This window comes from Sesamum indicum, linkage group LG10, assembly GCF_000512975.1.
Source record: "Sesamum indicum cultivar Zhongzhi No. 13 linkage group LG10, S_indicum_v1.0, whole genome shotgun sequence".
In the NCBI taxonomy this organism is placed as follows: Eukaryota; Viridiplantae; Streptophyta; class Magnoliopsida; order Lamiales; family Pedaliaceae; genus Sesamum; species Sesamum indicum.
Genome location: NC_026154.1, coordinates 16,960,058 through 16,978,048, shown reverse-complemented (window position 1 = coordinate 16,978,048; position 17,991 = coordinate 16,960,058). Strand labels below are relative to the sequence as shown.

The following is a 17,991-nucleotide window of genomic DNA, read 5'->3' as shown; positions in this document are numbered from 1 at the left end:
CCTTAAATCTAAAAAAATTCACCCAATCTTCCATGTTTCTTTTCTGAAGAAGAAAATGAGGTCCAAATATTTTCCCTCAGTGGATTTGTCCGAATTTGAAGATGAGGTCTTCAAGATTTATCCAGCTACTATTCTAGCTAGAAGGTTGGTGCGTCGAAACAATGTCGGGTACCCCAAGTTCTCATTCAGTGGTCGCATTCTTCAGTGGACCAAGCTACTTGGGAGGATTATCCTGCAGTTGCAGCTAAATTCCCAGGATTTGATCCTTGGGGACACGGAGAAAAAAAAAGGAGGGAATGCAACGCTCTTAGAAGGAATTGTGACTTTAAAAGAACACCGTTTGATGGAAGGAGTTGATGAGAACCTCACGATTAAAGGAAAAACTTAGATTAGGGGAAAAAAATATAAAGGGGGAGGGGGCCGAACGACAGCCTTTTGAATGGATTAGGGCATGAAATGAGAATTAGGGATTGTAGGAAAACGACTGTGTTTCGAGAATAGCTATTGAGCCGACAATGGGACATGCGACAACTGCTGAAGAAGGCGTAGGTGGGCACAACCCTATCAAACTGAACCTGGAGCCACCTCCTACAGGAATGAGCCAATGAAGAGCATTGAGAAATTTGCTGTTGCTTTCAATTAATTGGGAAATTATAATTTCCTTTCTTTTACCATAATGTTGTTTTAAAGTAGGAGGGATTGTTCAATTGAGGCTTCTTAATGAAAAAGTTTATTAAGCTTTTCTGGAATTCATCAATTGAGCCGAAAAATATAGTTGAAAAAGAGGCATGGATGATCACATTTACATTGCCTCAGAAACCACCTTCAAGAATCAAATTGAACATCAATCAATGTCTCCCACCATCCAATCTCCTTGGGGTTCAATCATCATCATCATCATCATATTTTGATAAATCTTCTAACAACACTAGCTCGTCATCATCATCATCATCTCTCCTTCTTGTACTTCCGTTTTCAGTTGAATTTGTGCATATGCAAGAGAGTGGGTTTTCGTGAAACACACCACTCCCACTCCCACTCCCACTCCCACTCTTAACCGGAAAATCTCTCTCTTGTATCTTCGTCAGGTAATTTTAATTATTTTCTAGCTTATTTAGTTTTTAATTATTTCTTTTTATCATCAAATCTCTCCCATTATTTTCTATTTCTCTTAAAGAAATCAACTTAAAGCCAGTCTCTGTGGATTCGACCCTACTCCCACTTTTACAAGTGTTGTAGGAATTATTTTTGGTGGTCTCGCTATTTCTCTTAAAGAAATCAACTTAAAGCCAGTCTCTGTGGATTCGACCCTACCCCACTTTTACAAGTGTTGTAGGAATTATTTTTGGTGGTCTCGACACCCATCACATCCTCAAAGTGATGATCAAATAGAGAGGATTAACTAGTGCTCAGAAAAGTATTTGAGGTGGATGTGTCATCAACAACCAAAAAAGATGGTCACAATGGATTACTCTTGCTGATTTTCATTTAACGCCAACTTCCACTCTGTTTTGAAAACCACTCCTTTCCAAGCTCTATACGCTTATCCCCCAAACCAACTATCAATTGACAACGGCTATGCGAATGCCAAAGGCTTCTTGACTCCGTACAGAGGTGTTCGCTACTATTTAAGAGAATGGGACATTGGTACAGGTGGACCGCAAAACCATTAGGAGTTCTTCAACCTCAAGCACTCTTCTGCGCGTAACGTGATTGAGCGAACGTTTGGTCTACTTAAAATTCGGTGGGATATTTTACGGAGTCAATCATTCTATCCCATCAAGATGCAAAATCGGATAATCTTGACTTGTTGCCTGTTGCATAATTTTTTAAGGACTGAAATGCCTGATGATCCTCTAGAAAATAAGTTACCGAGTCATGGAGATATTAGGACCGATGATGAGGTTGGCTGTGTGTGGAATATTGACAACAACCCCTCATGGTCCACTTGGATGGATACAATGGCCACATCCATGTAAGTGGTCGCATTCTTCAGTGGACCAAGCTACTTGGGAGGATTATCCTGCAGTTGCAGCTAAATTCCCAGGATTTGATCCTTGGGGACACGGAGAAAAAAAAAGGAGGGAATGCAACGCTCTTAGAAGGAATTGTGACTTTAAAAGAACACCGTTTGATGGAAGGAGTTGATGAGAACCTCACGATTAAAGGAAAAACTTAGATTAGGGGAAAAAAATATAAAGGGGGAGGGGGCCGAACGACAGCCTTTTGAATGGATTAGGGCATGAAATGAGAATTAGGGATTGTAGGAAAACGACTGTGTTTCGAGAATAGCTATTGAGCCGACAATGGGACATGCGACAACTGCTGAAGAAGGCGTAGGTGGGCACAACCCTATCAAACTGAACCTGGAGCCACCTCCTACAGGAATGAGCCAATGAAGAGCATTGAGAAATTTGCTGTTGCTTTCAATTAATTGGGAAATTATAATTTCCTTTCTTTTACCATAATGTTGTTTTAAAGTAGGAGGGATTGTTCAATTGAGGCTTCTTAATGAAAAAGTTTATTAAGCTTTTCTGGAATTCATCAATTGAGCCGAAAAATATAGTTGAAAAAGAGGCATGGATGATCACATTTACATTGCCTCAGAAACCACCTTCAAGAATCAAATTGAACATCAATCAATGTCTCCCACCATCCAATCTCCTTGGGGTTCAATCATCATCATCATCATCATATTTTGATAAATCTTCTAACAACACTAGCTCGTCATCATCATCATCATCTCTCCTTCTTGTACTTCCGTTTTCAGTTGAATTTGTGCATATGCAAGAGAGTGGGTTTTCGTGAAACACACCACTCCCACTCCCACTCCCACTCCCACTCCCACTCCCACTCTCAATCTCCCCCATGAAACCGATTTGGAATGTCCGCACCTGTGAAGCAAACTCTTCCCACCTCATCTTATTCCTCTTCACCAACAACCTGTTGAGTTTTTTGGCGTTTGGACGGATAGTTGGTTTCTGACCAAAGTATCTCCTGCAATTTGCAAAACCAAATCCCCCAACCTCTTCACTGCAAATTCAAATCAAAATGGACTATTATATTATATTATATATTAATTCTCGATCTAGCTGCCTACTTACCTTCTCCCACCAAGTATTTTCGCCATGTTTCCATTGTTATTGGTCACAAATACATCACTCTGATCGCAAACAATGAAGTCCACTGCAGCCATCCGGGAGGAATATGCTGAAAATTCTGCCAACTCTTGCTTGCTGCCTATACTCTCTTTTGTATGTAAATTTGGGAAAAGAGCTCTCAGAGGAGCCATTGCTGCTTCCCCTCCATATATTTCACCTGATGCTACATAAATATGCACCTCATCCCCGTACCCCAATGCCCTCAACATCAACCCAACTTCTTCAGGACTCAGTGGGCATTTCCCCTGCCTTCTTTCCCTGTCAGGGTCTTTTTTCTGCAAAACAATGTCAATAATTAGATAGAGTTTAGTTTAAAGGAGCAGAGTTGATGGTGTTTAAAGGAGGAGGGTGGACTCACATGTAAAGTTATCCACCTCTTTCGCATTTCACTTAGTTCTTTCATTTCTTTCTCTCCTCCGCCATAGTAGCATCCAGAGAATGCAAGCATATCTGCTTCAAATCTGTCGTGTTAAAGCTACCTAATCTCAGCAACACTAGTTCTGCTCTGTTTTCTTCATGCGATGCATTAACTGTCCCCTACTTCCTCTGATAATTATTCTTCTCCAAAACATAAAACATACGCAACGACACCTTGATTAAACTTGTTTCACATTAGCATCATCATGCATGCTGATGTGAAGAGATATTATCCATTAGTGCAGCATGAAATTATTAACAAGCAGTAGCATGACAGGGGACTGAAGTTTGTATGACAACAAATCAATTAATAAGGAATCGAGATTGATACATAGTCTGTATACCTTAAGTGCAATCCCAAAAAATGCTTGCCTTTCGTTCTCATCCTCTCAACTAATTTCCTACCCATTGCAAGAATGGGATGAGTAAACCTCAAACCATGGTAGTTAACTCTGCATCTCAGCTTCTGTAAATCCATGTCAAGCCAATTTGATAGCCTGTAATCGAACTTCGTCAGGTGAACAACCTGCAACTCAGGACAGCAACGTTCCCAGCTTCAGTTTTGAAGCGTCTTAACAAACAACTCATTTCTTCAATGCATGAAAAACGTTGCTGGCACAAAGCAACTCTAGATAACTTAACTCTGAAATATAAAAATCTTAAGAGCATCTCAAAATCTATGTAGCAGGAAATACAGATAATGAACTGAAATTGCGACATCCAGACACAGAATCACAATTTCTTGTCAAGAGTCTCAGTTTATATATCAAAATTATACCAATTGTAGGAAAAATCAGAAAGACATTACATTCTGTTGGGAAATACATACGCGCTTTCTATCAAATATGGGCAAGATGCGAGTCTGGTAGCATTTTGGATCACAATTCCTCGGAACATGAGTAGTTATGACTTTCCCTGCCTTTTCCGGGAGCTGTTTTATAATTTTCACATCTTTCGACAGGTACGTTATAAACCAGTCGACATCAAAGATGTCGGAAAAGTTGCTGCAATACTCCCCCATGAGTTAACGGCATTTAGGATAGTAACAAGATTATAAAGAATTAAAATGTCTACTGTGTCATGGCTAGCAAACCTGGAATCGTTCCAGAAGGATTCTCGGTCCAGCTTAGGCACAACCAGTGTAGCATTCAAGATATAAGCAGCCACAACAGCATCTATTATCTGTGACCATAGGAGGAAGGATTGCTGACTCGCTATTAACAAAACCACTATGTTTTGATGATTGGAGATGCATATTGGTAACAGGAACAAGAATTTCCAAACGTTTAACATTTATACTACTGATTTAGCTGTTGCTTCTTTCTTTAATTTCTTTTTTCGTGTTTTTTAACTGATCGGGAGGAATGCCACGAAATACTGGGAAGGGGTTGTTTTAGAGTTATTTCAGAGATTCGGAGAAAGTGAAACAGTTATAAGAGCTGGCAAGGAAATACTGAATTCGTGGTCTTTAGGTTGAAGGCTTATGCAGACATGGATCAACAATCATAGTGATCTATCTTAGGTAGTATTGCTACACATTTTTCGGAACAAAATCCTAGTGACCTGGCTTTGTATGTAGCTTTTGATTTTAGTTAGCTTCAACCATCAAGGAGAAAGAAAATTAAGTCTTAAGAAAATGCATTTTGGTTTGACTAGCAACAGAGACTCACCCCTGTTCTTTGTTGATTTAAGCCTCCACTAGTTGTAATCAGCAAGTACCTATCAGGTCGTGTACTCATGCTGGCAGCTGCAACATATATTTAATCGCAACTCGTATGAATTGAAGACAAGATAATACAAAATCCAGTATATATATAGTAGCTAAAATGGAAACTCAACTTTTTGTCTGCCTACAGTAAGCTATAGATGCATGGGAATGGGAGTGTACTTATAAAGTTTTTGCTGGCATTGCTGCATCCGTAAAAGAATTTGGATTGATGTGAAGTCCATAATTCGGGGCCTGAGCTTCCTCCTCTCTTCTACAAGTTCATAAAAAACCAGCTCATTAGCAAATAATTGTAGCGCTGAGGAGTGTGGAAAAGTAGTCCCAAGTTGAGAAGAAGTCAGTCATCATGACACTCACCGGAATGCGAAACACATTTTGTTTCTCGACATTCATGTGAATACCGACTCCATCATGAAACTTCACAAATACAAACGCAATGAGAGTAAAGTCAGTGATGTAGCATAAGGGAGCAGAGCAACAAGATAAATACAATACACTCAACCAACTGTGGCTTTAAGAGCGAGGTGGTGGTTGGAGATGGGCGGAGATAGAAAGGAGAGAGCTGCAAAAAGAAGAAGCCAACAAGCGCAGGCGGTGGAGAGCAGGGGGAGGAGGTGGAGGTGGCGGGAGAAGACAAGATCCTCTAATAATATCTGCAGTCGGATCATGGATTCATCATCTCTTTGTATTTTCTTCTTCATCATCATCATCATCATGATTAAGGGGTGGAGACTGGAGACTGGAGACTGGAGACTGGAGAATGAATATTTTATTTGTAGGACTCCCATTCTTTAATCATACGTAGGTGCGCATGACAGCAACAGCAACAGCATAACAACTTGAAACATCAGTAGTACTTACATGATGTTTCTTAACAACAACGACAAATGTTGTTTTCTTAAGTTTTCTTTGCTCTCTTTTAAAAATTTCCATTTAAACTGCATTTGCATATTATGTCTTGCAATGTACATGGTCTTGGAACGTCAAAAGCTGATCCAAAATTGCGGAATTGATTGTATTTTGGTTAGATTATTAATTAATATATTATTAGTAATGATGATGATCATCATCATTCCAGTGATATGGATAGGCCCAAAAACATGTGGAATTGGGCTATGACAATATAAAAGAGGCCGAGGGAGAGAGGTGTAAAATTGGGCTATAACAATATGAAAGAGGCCGAGGGAGAGAGGTGTGGGATTGGGCTATAACATTATAAAAGAGGCCGAGGGAGAGAGGTGTGGAATTGGGCTATAACAATATAAAAGAGGCCGAGGGAGAGAGGCATGAAATGGGAATGTGGGCGAGTCACGTGGCTTTGAATTGCGTAAAATGAGTGGTCAGTGAGTAGTAGTAGTTTTATGGAAAAAAACACCCACACCTACACCTACTGCTCACTGACCACACCAAACAAATTGATGTGTCCGCGTGTGGGACTCGGCAACTCTTATGACTCTGACTGCGGCCGTCCCACAGCAATAGTATTTGGTATATACAATTAACAATAAGCGCAGTGAATCACACACACACTACTCACCGGCACTCGCACTCAACCAGCAGCAACAGAAGCAAAACCAAATTAATAGTAGTGGTAGGGGCAATTGGCAAGCACACACACACACACACACACACGGCCCCTCACCCACTAATAAGCGCAGTGAATCACACACACACTACTCACCGGCACTCGCACTCAACCAGCAGCAACAGAAGCAAAACCAAATTAATAGTAGTGGTAGGGGCAATTGGCAAGCACACACACACACACACACACACGGCCCCTCACCCACTCTCAATTCTCTTACCTATTATTATGTTTATTGAATTGAAGTAGCAGAATGAGTAAGCTTAACACATCCAGCTCCGAATTGGATTTTGATCGCCCCAACATCGAGGACTATCTCCCATCCGGATCCATTCAAGAGCCTCACGGCAAACTCCGCCTGTAATTTCTTCTTCCACCTCTCCACCTATCTCCAGTTTTTATTATTTCTCTGCTATCTCACCAGTTGTCGTCATTTTAGGCGTGATTTGCTCGATATTTCACCAACTCTCACTGAGGCCGCTGGTGCAATTGTTGATGTAAGTGCCTCTTTTTCCTTTTTCTCTCTCTGCCTGTAGGATTGGTGCTAATCTATACAATTAGGGGAAACAATACTATATTTATATTTTTAATTTTGAATTTCTTTCACTATTTCTTTCTTATGCGATTTTTCTATTTCTTCGATAAATTCTTTCACTATTTCTAGCTGATCCATAGCCTGAGGAGTCTTATTGCTGAACCTCTGAAGCGTTACAGGTTTTTATTTCAATGAATGCTTTACTCAACATGGAAAGTATGCCCTGTTATGACTACAAAGTGTTGTTTGTGGCGTTGTATCTGTTAATATGTTTTATTAGTGTCTTAACTTACTCTGCCCTGCATCCTTAGTGTTCTTCATATTATCATCCCCCATCTATGTGGGCCTATGCCTCAGTTTTATAGCCTTGAAGAAATATAACATAGTTTTCTTCTATTTCTTATGCTTGCTATAGGACTCTTTCACCAGATGCTTCAAGTCAAATCCTCCAGAACCCTGGAACTGGAACATATACTTGTTTCCTTTATGGTGCTTGGGAGTGGTCATCAGATATGGCCTTCTTTTCCCATTAAGGTGAGTTTCCGGCACACGAGCTATGCATTCAATGATTCGTTAGAGGTGGAAACTTTTTTTTTTTTGGTTGCAAACGTTGGTTTTATTCAGACAGGATAAAGTTAAACTTCATTTCATCCAGGATTAACAGCTTCTAGGCATTTTCAGTTTTTCTTCACATTGTATTTTCTTTCCTAAAATCTACTATTTGTGAATTCTAAAAATACTTTTCCTTTCAGTACATGATGTGACTCAGAGAGATTTTGATCACTATTTTCTATGGTAAAAATGACAACATACACCAAGTATTTTTCTTTCATTTTCATGAAACGAAGTTTTGATTAATTTGTTATTGTTTAGTTTTCGGGATGGTGCTAGTAGTTTGTCTTTACATTAAAAATTTTAAGATTATAAAGTTTTCAAGAATATTGTAAAGCCCTCCATGTGTATGTGTGTGCTTATACTTGTTTGCTGTATGCGTGTGCATCTGCGTCTAATTTTTGTTAATAATCTTGTATACATCTACAGAGGTCTAAGCATTCACTAAACTTCATTTATCTAAAGCACAAAAGTGAATGATGATAGCTACTGATCTCTATTCTATAATATGCTGTATCCTGGACAAATTAGCAAGGACTGATCCTACTCCTTCGAAATTAAAAGACTAAATTTGTGTACTGTTTTTGGTAAGTGGTATAATTCCTTTACTTGATTTATGGTTAATCAAAAGTATCCAGTTGCTATCTGTTTTTCTGAATATTTTTGCTGAAGCACATAGCTGTCTCCCATGTTTGTGCGCGAACAATTATGGTCAGAGGCTGCATCTATTCTAGAATGTACTTACTGAAGTAATTTAAATGTCGCATTGCCTGTTATGGCTTCCATGCAAATGCTGATGCATTTGACCTCAAATGCAGGGTAATAGTGTTGACAATAGGATGGATTATATTTCTATCATGCTATTTTCCTGTGCATTTCCTGTTAAGAGGGCACGACAAATTGAGGAAAAGATTAGAGGTATTTAATTTTCCCTTCCCACCCATTTTGCTGCAACTTTTGTTATCAATTTTCTTTATATATTGTGTATACATGTTTCACGCTTTTGCTGGATGTATGCCTGAGAGTTTTACCATTGTTTCAGCATTGACTTAGTTAACATATGACTCAGGGAGTTCGTTAGCTTTACATTTCAATTAGGACCTAGGCAAATCATGATATACTGAAAAGTACTCTAGACAGAAAACTTAGAGTTTGATATTACAGAGGGGAAGAAAAGGAGGATTTGAATATTAGACTAGACAATGTTCCTATGGAAAATATCGGATAATTAGTTGCTTTTTTTCAGAAGATAAGTCATATACATAGAGCTATATTCTCTAACTGTCTCACTTTGTGTATTTTTTTTTATTCAGAGAGGTCTAGTGGAGTTGATTTGCAGTTTCTTCGTTGCATCATGGACAGGGGTTGTCAAGTATCATGGTCCACGGCCGTCCATGCGACCTAAGCAGGTGGGACTATTGCTTCAATCATCTCTTTTCCATATAGTCTACTTAGATGAGTTCAATTCTATGCACTTACGTATTTTTTATTTTATTTATTTATTTTGCAGGTTTTTGTGGCGAATCACACATCCATGATTGATTTCATTGTTTTGGAACAAATGACTGCTTTTGCAGTGATTATGCAGAAGCATCCTGGGTGGGTTGGTAAGTTTCTTTTAGTCATACAGGGGATAAGCTGTTGAAACATTTGTTTAATGAACATTTATAAAACCTCGTGGAATAAGTAATTAAATAATTTTAGGCATGTGTATGTGTATTGTTTTCTCGAGTTGGACTGTTCCTGTGTATCATTATGCTGGAAATGGAAATGAGACATTAATGCCTACAGTGTCTGGTTTTCATGGACTAATTAGTGGATTAATGGGAACTTAGGGGGATAAATAGTTCACTTAGATACCAAAGAAGTTATGGTGAGTGCTAGTGGAGAGTTTGGTGACTACAATATTCATTCATTGAGTTGGAATTCGGGTGGGTGTCAGATGGATGTTTCTCTTGTAGTTTACTCTGCTGATTTTCACTGTGCACAGGATTATTGCAGAGCACAATTTTGGAAAGTCTAGGATGTATCTGGTTCAACCGCTCAGAGTCCAAGGATCGTGAAATTGTTGCAAAAAAGTATGTCTTACTATAAAGGCCTTAATATTGTGAACTATATCATTGTCCTTACCCACATCTTTCATTTATTGTTTTCCAGGCTAAGGGAACATGTCCATGATGCTGATAACAATCCTCTTCTTATATTCCCGGAAGGAACTTGTGTGAATAACCATTACACTGTTATGTTTAAGAAGGTTGTCATTATTTACATGCCAATGTACATCTTACTATATAAATTAAGGGTCGTGTTTCTGATAATGGATAGATCTCTTATCTGAAAACTGAACCTTTTGACCACACACATGGTAATTTTACCAGAATGTAGCGTCCTGTTTTCTGTAAACACTTTTTACTGCACAATACAGATCTTTCCTAGTAAAATTCTTGTTATTAAAAAGGGCGACGAAGATAAAATGGAGTTCACAGAGATGTATGGTGGTCACATAATTGATCATTTAAAGTTTTTCATTATTATGCCAACAGTTCATTTTTTATCTCATCTCATTTTCCTGTGGTGTTTAGGGTGCATTTGAACTTGGCTGCACTGTCTGTCCAATAGCAATCAAGTACAACAAGATATTTGTTGATGCCTTCTGGAATAGCCGAAAGTAAGTTTTCACGGTCCTATTTCTTATGCCAATGGCACTTGTTTGATTTGCCACTACTAATTTGTACAATTCAGTTATTCTGTGGATAGCTGAATGTGCTATCTCAGGAAAATTCTGGGGATACTTTGTTATTTTGTTACTCTTGGTTAATGATGTTGCTCCCTGCGAAACTGATGCCAATCAGCTACTGTGTTATCAGTTAAAGACCTTTTAAAAATATGCTTAAGACCTTGTGTCCAGGCAATCCTTCACTACACACTTGTTGCAGCTTATGACATCCTGGGCTGTTGTTTGTGACGTTTGGTACCTAGAGCCTCAAAATCTGAAACCTGGGGAAACACCCATTGAATTTGCAGAGAGGTAAGTTTACATTCATGAATACATGAATTGCTTCTGGGCGTTCTGGCTCCTTCAACATTGTAGAAAAGAAATTTCAAGTACTGAATTTGGGGGTGTTTTCAGGGTGAGGGACATTATTTCTGTTCGGGCCGGCCTCAGAAAGGTGCCTTGGGATGGATATTTGAAGTACTCTCGGCCTAGTCCGAAGCATCGTGAACGCAAGTAAGCTTTCATTGCCCGATATCTTTCATTCGCCTTGTTATCTTTTGTTCTATTCCATGAAAGTTTATAAATCTAGAATCTTTTTTCTAAGGGATGGCCAAATGTTTCATATCATGGTGCTTGAATCCATTAATTCATTCAACGTGTAATAGGTTGACATTGCTACTTAATTAACCGAGTTTTAGGGCTTTCCAAGGTATGGAAACCCCTGGCATACCCAAAATGGAAAAAAGAATGAAGAGCAAGAGATTAAGAGAGAGAGAGTTGGGGGGGGGGGGGGATATCCGCTGCTTATATGGCCATTTGTAATTGGTTACTATAATATATTCAGTCTGTCAATGATTGGGGACCCATTAGACAAACTGCTTTTTTACTTTCTGATATCAAATCTACGCATCAATAATTGTAACATTTTGATTAAATTTTGTGCTTCTAGTGGATTTTCATTGCCAAAATAACAGTAACTGAATATATTATCTTCCTCATCTTTCTATGTATACATTCGCAGGCAACAAAGCTTTGCAGAGTCAATTCTCCGTCGCTTGGAAGAGAAATAGTTAGATATGTACTATTGTTGTTTATCGTTTTCCATTTATTAGATGGAGATTCATAGCTAGTCCAAAATTCAACCTTATTGCTATCGAAAACAATATCATTTCCTCAGTAGATTGAAATCGCTTGAACTTCTTTGAAGATGGTGGATAGAAGCAAGGGCCCAAATGAAACGAGTGTGTGCACTTTGCCCAGGCCCTTTGATTACTTTTTTGTCTTTTATCTGGTCTCAATGCGCACTGTTGAAGACCAGATCTTGAACATTTATTACTTCAAATTTGAATGGAGATGAACTCCTCCTGGTTAAGGTACATACCTTGGCCAATTAATTTGAGGGCAACGAACAAAGGGTTCAAAAAATGCAACTGGTTTGGGGTTGATATTCTGGGACTGACCACGACAAGTTGCTCAATGACACCACCCATCCCAGGGATCAGGCAACGTCAATAATTCCTGATCAATGTGCCAGGCAGGGTATTCATAATAGTGATTAATGTTATGAAACCCGAGGCTTACAACCCTAAAGGGCTGAGCATAAATTAAGCAACATAACAGAAATTATTCTCAAAGATCAAGGATATACCCCCTGTCCGAAGTTTACAACTTTTTCCAATTGATAGATTCCAGAAGTGTCAACCAAATTACATTGCACACGATTAAATGTGATCATGATTGAATTTGTCGTACTGAGAAGATTCTCTTGTCATTATTTGACTCCGAATATGGGAGCACAAAAATCAAATATGTAAAATAAAAAAAAAAGAAAAAAACATTACAAGAATGATACTCAAGATTGGCTCACAACCTACTGCAAAGTCCAGCAGCCCCGCAGATTGCAAAAAGTTCAGTCAAGATTTGCAATGACAGCATCCACAACTTCTTGGGTGGTACTGTCACCGCCGAGATCTTTAGTTCGGTATTTACCCTCTGCTATGACTCGCTTCACTGCAGTTTCCAGTCGATCAGCAAATGAAGGGAACTGTAAGTGTCTTAGCATCATAGCTGAAGAAAGCAGCAAAGCTACTGGATTTGCCTTCTTTTGCTCCACTAAGTTCTCATTTCCTACATTACCCGCAGAAGCACCTTGTTCAAAAATGGCATGATCAGCCCCCACATTCCCTGCAAGTCATCAAAGCTGGATCTATCATTTATGAAATCACAGAAGAAATATGAAAACATTGCGCAACAGCATAAAGGGGAGTGCTGGAAGCACCACCGCCACCTAAAAAGTCAAGCATCTTAGTAGTTAGATTAGCTACCTGCCAACTTCACAAGGATAAGGCAACATACACTCTTCCAAATTTGAAAAGCTGATAAAAGTTTTAACAGGTATTCAAGATACATACCACCTGGCATGACACCAGTTCCGCCAGCAATTCCAGCAGCTGTATTTGCAACCAGATTCCCATAGAGATTTGGAGTTACCTGCAAAATGAGAAGGGATAACTACGTTTACAACCCCCTAAATATAGTCAAAATATGCAAACCACTCATTGTATTTCGGATAGTTGCACTAACACTCTTCGTGTTGTAAAAAGTGATTGGGAAGAGCAAAAAGATCTTCCTGCTCATCTGATGGCAGCTGGGGAAAAAATGAAATTGTCCCATACTAAAATGACTTTGGGAACCCTTTACCCTTTTGGTTAAAAGCTAAAATAATTCTCGCCCCCCCCCCCCAAAAAAAAAATTCCCCCCCCCCCCCCCCAAAAAAAAAAAAAACTATTTTCTCTCTTTCTACAACAAACAGACGTGCATAAGCAAATACATAAGGGGGAAAAATAGGAAAAAGAAAAAAGAAAGAGGCAATGATAAAGTAATTTCAAATTATATTTTTATTTGCTACTAGTTACATAATTATATATTACAAAAAGACAAAACAAGTGAAAAATAAAGTTTGAAAAATCAATTCGTTAAATTATAATATAGTAATTGATCGATTTTTCATCTCAAGAAAGTTAATCCAAAACTCCTAGAAATTGAAAAGTATCATTTTGCTCAAAGTTTCTGCTTAAACTAAAAATCAGTAAAATAAATAAGAATCTTGAGTTAATAAATTCATGAGGAATTTCAAATTTATGAAAGTATTACATTTAGAACCCCCAAAACTATATAATATCAAATAAACCCTTTTCATATAGAATGGTGTGTTTGTCCCCAAAAGGTTATCAAACTGTTGACCAGCAAATCTAGGAGCAAAATTGAATTTTTGTAGTTTCTTTGTGATGATATCAGCACTTTACAGAGGAATATGCCAGGACTCAGGAGGGATGTCAATGTAGACAATATATAGTCGCAGCGGTGACAATGTAATCATGAAAAATATAGGAATGGTCTGTGAAATTTTACTATTTGTAAAGGGGTGTTACTGTAGTTATCCTAAATAAATATTTGCTAATTGTTAAGCTTTAGGTAGAAGAGAGAACTTCAAACTAAAGAGGAAAAGATGCCATGTGGCATTATCAAGCCTGAAGTTGAAGGATATTGATGAAGGAACCACACCTTGGTACCCTGAAATGGCTAAAAAAACTCCCAATTATAATTTCTATACTTTAACAAGCATTGATCCGTACACAAAGCAATCAGGTCATACCACCAAACTTAACTTGGTCTAAACCCAAGTATGGACGAACTCATTACGACCTTACAATAGGAAGTGCATGAATGGTTCACATGAAATCATATAACTCACTCTTACAAATAAACATATGCCGTCAACGACTCGGTATACCTTTTTTGCTACCCTAGCTTTATTTGTGAGCATAATCTCTATCTATAGGGCTATTTGGAGTTTGAAGTTGAACACTAAATATTTATGGATAAGTAGAGAGCATGTTTTGCTTAATGGATAAGATATTAGTACAGCAACAGAGCGAGTCTGGGGTGGGTCCGCCCGTACCCCAGCCCGGACAAGGCCTAGCCTTGGCCCCCGCCGATCAAGCAATATATTTTATTTTCTTAAGTTTTTTGTATTGCAAATGTAAGTTTAATTTTAGTCCAAGTCTTTAATAACTTCATACATATTTAATCTTTTAAGCCTAGTAGCCTACATATTTGCATAATATGATATGATTGTTTAAACACTACTTGGATGGAAAAAATAAAAAGAAAAAAGTTTTGTAAGAATTTGAACTACAATTTATTTAGTTTATTGTTTACCCTCCACATAAATTGCTCATGTATTTATTTTTCATTACAATCAAATAAGACTATATTTATATTATTTCTCATTCATAGTAACTTATGCATCTTTTTTGTTCAAATTGATTAAAGGATATTGACAATTTAAACTATTTTAAATAATTTTTTCTCTCCGTTATCCATCTTTGTTTTCTATTTTCCGCCTTCAATTGTCTTTCTTATAATTCATTTAATGTAAGCTTCTATTCTTGCTTTACTTTTTTAATTTTTCCAATAAGATATCATTTTAGGATTGGGCACTTTAACATAGTGTTTTCTTTTTTTTTTTATTTAATATCTAAGATGAGTTATATGATTCAAGAGATACATTCAACTAATTTTCTATTTTTGTATTCTTACATAGAAATGGATATCAATTGTTTGAGAGTTTAGATTTAATAATAATTTCCTAATAACTATAATCATACGTAAGTATATAAATATTAAAGATTTTAAAAATTAAATAAAAAAATAACAGGGGCGGGTCCAGGGTAAAACCCAAGACCCACCCCGAACCCACCCCTAGCTTACCTGGGCCCATAGCCATCCCTTGATAATACAGATATACTATGTATTCCTAAGCTTAAGAGGCTTTGTGCATCATCTAATTACCAATTTACTCATAGCTACAAGAATTAGTTGTACAGATCTTCTTGAATCAAAGGAATTGATTTGGTGTATGGTGAGACTTTCTTAGTTACACTCTTTACGCATCTCAACCTTTTGAACATGACAACTAAAAAGAAAAAAAGAAAAGACGAAAAGAAAGAAAGAAAAGAAGTTATGACATGTAACAACAAGGTCAAATCAACATCAGCAGGACCAAAACAGTACAGAGACCATGATAAAGGCAATAGCGAACTTTGGTCTCTTACCATAACATCAAATTGTTCTGGCTTGGAAACAAGTTGCATTGAGCAATTATCCACGATCATCTCGTTGTATTGGATGCTGCGGTACTTACTAGCAACTTCACGACAGGATTCTAAAAATAATCCATCAGCAAGTTTCATAATATTTGCTTTATGTACAGCAGTCACTTTCTTCCGGTTGTTGAGATAGGCATACTCAAAGGCATATTTTGCAATTCGTTCTGAACAGAACTTTGTAATCACCTATCAATTGGGCTAAATGAGAAACAGAATTACCAGAAAATTCACTGATATTGTAAACATGCATATTAAGATATCAGAAGCCAGATGAAGGCTGTAGCACAAGTTATAATAACCAAGAGAAAGAGATATTTCTAAATGCAAAAGTGGGACTACAATTTACCCAAATGGAAAGTGTTTCTATTTGACATGTTGAGTTATGCGGACAGGGGATGTAGGTGACAGGTCGGAAAATTTTATACTATTTCTACTTTGCACAGATTAAGGTAGCAGAGTATTCAAGGACATGCAACAAACATGTTCGACAATGTCAAAGGAAGCTTAATTTATCTGGTTTCAGAAAAAAGAGGGTTAAATCACAATATAATATAATTTGAAGTTAAATGGAAACAACCAAGGGAAAAAGATGTATTTCGAGAATTTGCACTCCCACCAGTGTTTATGTTGTTTCACGATGCATAACATGCTTGTTGAATTGCAATACACAACACCTTTTTTTTTCCTAATCGATAAAGAGGAAAACAGCAATGCAGTGACTATATTCTGCAATCTAACCATCATTACAACATACCTTTATTAATTCTCAAAGAATTAGTTATGTAAGGCACCCTCAAATCCACAATTTGCAAACATAAATGAAAAATGCATAAAAAATGCATAAAAAATGCATAAAAAATCCAAAATCCAACTCCAGCACAGAGCATTAGAAAAAGATAAATATTAAAGGAAATAAAAACACCTTAAGGCTCTCTACAACTCCAGGAACAACCTCGTGCTCGAGGCCTGAGTACTCGCCCTCTGTGTTCTCCCGAATCACGACAATATTGACATTCTCGTGCCGAGTAGGGAGCCCCTCCAGATTAAAGCAATGCACAAGGGAAGCATAAAGATCAAGCTCCTTCCTCAACAACACATTCAGCGAGCTGACCCCTCCACCCACAGGCGTTTTCAGCCCGCCCTTAAGGCAAACCTTATTCTTCTTAATTGATTCAATCACCTCCGGGGGCACGCTCTTCATATCACCATGGACTTCGTATTTTTCGAAGTACACCGGCGCGTGCATCGCCTCCATCACCTGCTCCACAGCGCCCGTGACGAGTGGGCCGACGCCGTCACCGGGTATCAGGGTAACAGCACGGGGTGCACCATCTCCGGGACGGGGCATGTAGGTTACGGATCGGGTGAATCGAGAGCGGGAGAGGAGGTGCCCGAGGAGAGGAAGTGTTCGTCTCGACATTTTGAATCGTAAGAATACTTAGAAATGTTTTCTAGATGTGGAATTAGGGTTATGGAGTGAGGGTTTTGACTGGGATTTGATGGCGACGGTGGGGGTGGGGGTGGGGTTTCATGAAGGGGAAGGAGAAAAGGAGTGAAGGGAAGAAGGGAAAAAATGATAAATAGGGAAGTTTCGAGGCTGTTGAGTTGACCCTTTTGCTGTGGTGCCTAATCACTTTACTATTATTATTCTATTTTTGGACCTTCACATTCTCGAAGGTCCACTTTCTTTTGGTAATAACTCTGATCATCTACCAAGAGTTGTGTTCATCTCATTCTTCAACACAACCTTCTTACAATATATTGTTGTGTTCATCTCATTCTTCAACACAACCTTCTTACAATGTATTGTTGATCTCTAAAAATCTATTGTTTTATGACATAGATCTACCACGGATATCTTTTCCTTTTTCCTTTTTCCTCCTAACCTTCAATATTGTAGCATATATGTTGGAACATTATTGCGCGGAAATTTCTTACCTGTTCACCAACATAACATCCATGTCCAGGACAAAGAACGAGGACCGCCCAACTGGATTTAATTAACCCTCAACCCTCATATGCATCTTCAAGTGCATATACTAACTATGTTTCCACTTAAAATCGCATG

At 38.1% G+C, this 17,991-nt stretch overlaps 3 protein-coding genes across 6 annotated transcripts; 1 reads left to right on the top strand and 2 right to left on the bottom strand.

Moving 5' to 3' along the window:
* LOC105173001 (uncharacterized protein At1g04910-like) lies at positions 2,420 to 6,048 on the bottom strand. Its single transcript, XM_011094637.2, has 10 exons — positions 5,811 to 6,048; positions 5,662 to 5,721; positions 5,467 to 5,557; positions 5,249 to 5,325; positions 4,672 to 4,760; positions 4,408 to 4,582; positions 3,923 to 4,104; positions 3,520 to 3,622; positions 3,105 to 3,436; positions 2,420 to 2,997 (listed from the first exon to the last, which is right to left on the bottom strand). Exons 1-10 carry the CDS (start codon positions 6,018 to 6,020, stop codon positions 2,673 to 2,675), a joined length of 1,644 nt encoding a protein of 547 aa, XP_011092939.1. The 5' UTR covers positions 6,021 to 6,048; the 3' UTR covers positions 2,420 to 2,672.
* LOC105172999 (glycerol-3-phosphate acyltransferase 3-like) lies at positions 6,803 to 12,149 on the top strand. Of its 4 annotated transcripts, none has more exons than XM_020697168.1 (13): positions 6,803 to 6,895; positions 7,136 to 7,249; positions 7,329 to 7,386; positions 7,840 to 7,958; positions 8,855 to 8,954; positions 9,350 to 9,445; positions 9,547 to 9,643; positions 10,027 to 10,114; positions 10,194 to 10,290; positions 10,619 to 10,704; positions 10,945 to 11,064; positions 11,167 to 11,265; positions 11,774 to 12,149. In XM_020697168.1, the coding sequence occupies exons 2-13, from the start codon at positions 7,143 to 7,145 to the stop codon at positions 11,820 to 11,822; spliced, it is 1,116 nt and encodes a 371-aa protein (XP_020552827.1). In that variant the 5' UTR covers positions 6,803 to 6,895; positions 7,136 to 7,142; the 3' UTR covers positions 11,823 to 12,149. The 4 variants fall into 4 exon arrangements, 3 of the variants coding, with proteins under 3 accessions (XP_020552827.1, XP_011092934.1, XP_020552826.1); XM_011094632.2 differs by lacking the exon at positions 6,803 to 6,895 and adding an exon at positions 6,952 to 7,039; XM_020697167.1 differs by lacking the exon at positions 6,803 to 6,895 and having other exon boundaries at positions 6,958 to 7,249.
* LOC105173000 (isocitrate dehydrogenase [NAD] regulatory subunit 1, mitochondrial) lies at positions 12,435 to 17,498 on the bottom strand. The gene is made up of 4 exons (XM_011094635.2): positions 16,846 to 17,498; positions 15,870 to 16,109; positions 13,164 to 13,242; positions 12,435 to 12,936 (listed from the first exon to the last, which is right to left on the bottom strand). The coding sequence occupies exons 1-4, from the start codon at positions 17,341 to 17,343 to the stop codon at positions 12,662 to 12,664; spliced, it is 1,092 nt and encodes a 363-aa protein (XP_011092937.1). The 5' UTR covers positions 17,344 to 17,498; the 3' UTR covers positions 12,435 to 12,661.